Source organism: Monopterus albus, unplaced genomic scaffold (assembly GCF_001952655.1).
Source record: "Monopterus albus unplaced genomic scaffold, M_albus_1.0 scaffold82.1, whole genome shotgun sequence".
NCBI classification, from domain to species: Eukaryota; Metazoa; Chordata; class Actinopteri; order Synbranchiformes; family Synbranchidae; genus Monopterus; species Monopterus albus.
In genome coordinates, this window is record NW_018127962.1 from 531026 (window position 1) to 535488 (window position 4463).

Consider the following 4463-nt stretch of genomic DNA (forward strand, 5'->3'; position numbering starts at 1 on the left):
ATATATATATATATATGTTTATAGCACTCTGTTACTGTAGCTATAGCTTCATTTAAAAAAGTATGATTGATATTTTACAATATTACAGCAACAAACCTTCCAAACTAGTTTCAACTCCAGGATGTCTGAATTTTCCATTAGCCAGCTGACACACCAACAAAGCTCACATATTCAAAGTACAACATCAACCAATATGGTCCAACTCCAACAGACAGCACTTATACAACTGTACAGCCTGTAATCAATGTTCATAGCCAGTGCATAAATGAAGTAGCTTGTAGATTCTCCATACCAGAATCTAAAATGACAAGACCCACTTGCCAAGTCAGAGCTGATCATTTGATGTAATCCCAAACTGGCTCAATTAAAATCAAATGAGCATATTGAAGCCTTACAGCTGATGTATTTTTTTATGGGAAACACGGCACATCATCAAACCATTTGAACGAACAGGCTTCTAATGGGAAAGTATTTCATATTTATTTATAGCCAAGAGAAAGTAAAACCTACCAGCTGATAGCAAAGAACACAAGGGGGCTTCATGATGTAGTTGGTGTATTAACTGTTGAGTCATTATCACTTATTCACCATATAGTAAACCTGGATCGCACCCAAATGTCTGTGTGTCATAAATAAAAGAAGCACTTTGTAATTACATCACAGTCTCAACATGACTCTGTGCTAAAGGGAAACCAGTTTTTTTTTAAATAATAATGATTCACTGTTGAAGGACCATGATGTAAAAGCTGTTTAGATGCAATATAAACAAGCTGTTAGCTGTGGTTTGCATCAGCCTTAAAGGGAGACAATGCAAATAGTAAAGCCAAAGTGACTGTGTGTATGTGTTATCTGCATGCCACATTTTGTCACTGTGCAGACGATACACACAGCCTTTTTCAGCATCACTTCTTCAACCTGCAAGCCTGTGCCTGCATGTATGTGTGAAAGTGGGAATAAAATGGCTGCCATCATTTTTGCAAGGCCACGTTCGTGTCTGTGAGCAGCAGTCTGATGCATTTGACCCTACAGCCTGAGAGCTGGCAGGAGGAGGAGGAGGAGGGAGAACAGGTGTGAGGCAGGCTGGTAGCTGGGCAGATGGCCCCTGGAAGTGCTAGCTAATGCTGCAGAGCCTGGACCACAGAAACCTAGCAGCTAACGTTAATACAAGCATATTTATACAGGGAGCACGGCGCAGCAGCACACACACAAACACAGTTATAACTTACAAACACCACTCATTATGTACTCTGCCCTCATCACCAGCTTTGTTTACTTTTCATTTACTCAATTTCTCTGTAAACACACACTCCTAGTAATGGTCTTTTCAGTCAAGTCACTAATTTATTGTAAGTCCTAGTGGTTTAAGAATGGGAACAAATCAACAGATGACACAGTAAATGACAGCCAAGTTACCAGTTTGAATAGTATGTCCACTTATGTAGTAAATAAGAATAAACTATGACAATTAACACTGATGCTAATATGCATCATGTCAGCCAAATGCAATACCAATTTCTTTGATTCACAGAGGACAACAAGACTCGTTTTGAAATACCGATGTGGTTATTTTGGTCCTTATTTTATGTCAGTGCATTTCAATTCATTTTCATCTGTAAATATATTTAACTACATTTACAGTGGGTCGCACTTTTAGAGGAGTTAACATTCACTCTGTTGGATGCCTACAAAGCTTTGCATGGGACTATTTGAGTCTTTGGCATGCGTAAAAAATGTCCCTGTGGATTTCCAGGAGATGTATTCCTCCTTCCGTGAGAACAGTAGGCCATCGACAGTAAGTTGTGCCTCTGCAGGCTCCTTCCTACCCCGCATGCCTGCTCTTTTCCCAGTCGGGGTAATCCACTGGACTAAAATATAGCCCGAACCCCTTTATTTCAACTCTAAAGCCGCTGCGTTAAAAACAGATTTTTGCGTTTTTTCGGTTATGTGATGATGACAAAGTCGCAGCGGAAACTTCGCGTGGATTTGAGAAGATGCGTATGACAGTTGTGGCGGAGCTCTGGAGGATGATTTCAAATCCAAACTGAAAAGTAAAGCCCCTCTTCCAGGACGCCCGAGCAGGGAGGAGAAGCTGGGGCGGCTCTCCACAAAACAGAATGGCAAAGTCCAAAAATCTTTGCAGTAAAAATTTAAAGCACGATTCACATCGTGAAATTCAGTTTGGAGACGAAAAAGAATAATTAAAGACGAAGTATGTATCTGTTTCTTTCATAAAGTTGTCCAATTTAGGATGATTCCGTTTATTCAACGAGCAGGGGCCACTGAATTCACCTAATGTTATTTTAATCCTTCATTTAAAACCCTCCGTGGCGCATTTAATGTCTACCCCGTGCTGAGGGGTGCCAATAAACACCTCGCTGTAAAACTGATACGCTGTCCCTGTTTTGTGGAGACTGTCAGCTGATTTGAAGGCTGCTTCGCTTTTAGAAAGGGATCCTGACAGACCAAATGGGAGTCCCTTATCATGATCCGTCGACTGAAGTTGCCTGTTGCCCAAGAAAACTCTCCATCCTGGGTTCAGTCTCATGACTTGATATCCGCTTTTTATGGAGTCAGGGGCAGCTGCAGGTTGATGGCCCTATTTAAACAAACTGAACCGGTCATTTAAGATAATTGTCCCTTTGGTAACACAAAAATGAATCATTTATGGGTTGTTCTCTGAAAGTGTCCTGGACACAGTAACGGGCTAGTTTCATTTTCTCAGGCTAGTTTTAAGCAAGCGGGTGTTAATTCTGCATTGTTAGGATCTACAACTGAAATGTCTTTAATAGCAGCGAATTCATAACAAACATATACTGTCATGGGTCATCCGACCTCCGATTTGTAACCATAATACAAAACGCGCAGCACAGACACACGTCGTTCGCTCCTGCAGTAGATGTGCCATCGCAGGTCATCTCGGATAAGTAATATTAAAAATCTTTCAACAATTTTTTAAAGAAATATTGGCAAATTGTCGGATATAATGCACACAAGTCACTCCAAACCGCACGCTGGGGCAGTCTGTTTGCTTTACGTTTAAATATACGAAACCAAGCAAAAATCAACTATTGAAAATTTTATAGTGGATCAGAAGCTACTGCACGTTGTTTTCTTACTTTGGCGCAGATATGTCTAAATAAGGACACAGAACACTCAGCCAATGCCTACAAGGGGAAATAAATATCGATATAACAAGAGAAAAGACACTTACACTGAAAAGAGGCAGAAATTCCCACCATGCGGTACCTTAATGTCAGAGGGCTAAATAATTTCCAGTCTTTCTGACTCCGCGCAAGGTCCCCTCGATGATCCGCTTGTATCGGGAGGACGGAAGCTACAAAGTCCGGCCAGCTCTCGGGGGCACTGGCGATATACTTCCAGCAGTTCAGAAATGTGGTTCAAACTCCGACAAGAGAAGAAGGCCAGCTCAAGGCTTGCAATAAGTGATCAGTCACTGGAGATACTCAGGATGGGAGAGTCTTAGGGGGTCTTGTAAAAGCACAGAGGAAGAGAAGGAGAGATGAGAAAGAGATGGATGATGCACTATAGTGCGCAGGGCATCCGTGTAATTGTTTTCCCGTCTTCGCACCACCTCCAAAATCCGTTAAACGTCGAGTCTAGATAATATAAAGTGTTTTTATATGAGAAAAATTCATGCACACACCCTCGTTCTCGTGGCTCCTTGTTTTCTGCTTCTCTGGTGTGGGGAAGAGGAGTAACAGCGCTCTGCCTCCAGTCGGCGGTGCGCAGCAGAGCCAGGTGGCGATGGGCGGGACTCAGGCGCCGCTGAGGAAGAGGGGGAGGCGACTGGGCAGCAGCCAGCATCTGTGTGTCCTAAAACAGGTTGGAAAAAGCAGGGTCAGGTCACATAGAAGTGGCTACCGAAGCTTTTTCATGTCAAGGGCTCCCACGGAGTTTGCTCTGTAAACTTTTCACTAAGGGCCCAAAATGTGTGTAGTCACATATTATTTTATTAAGAATTAAAGGAAACGTTGATGTTTTTTCCAAGTCTGTCCTAAAATAGCATGCACATTCATTTTTTTTGCGTTGCATACAATTAAGCAATTACAGTCAGGGAAAAAAATATTTGAACCCCAGCTGATTTTGTAAGTTTGCCCACTAACAAAGAAATTATCAGTCTACAATGTCAATGGTAGGTTTATGTGAACAGTGAGAGACACAACAATAACAAAAAAATCCAGAAAAATGCATTACAAAAAAAGTTATACATTAATTTGCATTTTCATGAATGAAATAAGTATTTGATCCCCTATCAGTCAGCAAGATCTCTGTCTCCCAGGTGTATTTTATACAGGTAACAAGCTGACATTGGGAGCCCTCTCAGCTCGTTACCTGTATAAAAGAGACCTGTCCACAGAAGCAATCAATCAATCCAGATTCCAAACTCTTCACCATGGCCAAGACCAAAGAGCTTTCCAAGGATGTCAGGGACAAGATTGTGG

At 41.7% G+C, this 4463-nt stretch overlaps 1 protein-coding gene across 2 annotated transcripts in view; it reads right to left on the reverse strand.

Moving 5' to 3' along the window:
* The window catches only part of runx1t1 (RUNX1 partner transcriptional co-repressor 1), a 64424-nt gene that overhangs the window by 57647 nt on the left and 2314 nt on the right, over positions 1-4463 (reverse strand). The window contains exon 2 of one of the 2 annotated variants that reach the window (XM_020606927.1): positions 3665-3834. Coding sequence is in view for 1 of the 2 variants with exons in the window: in XM_020606926.1 (XP_020462582.1) it covers positions 3212-3239 (28 nt within the window). In the remaining variant the exon portion in view is untranslated. Of the gene's footprint in view, positions 1-3211; positions 3835-4463 lie in introns of both variants that reach the window. The other variant, XM_020606926.1, reaches the window with a different exon arrangement.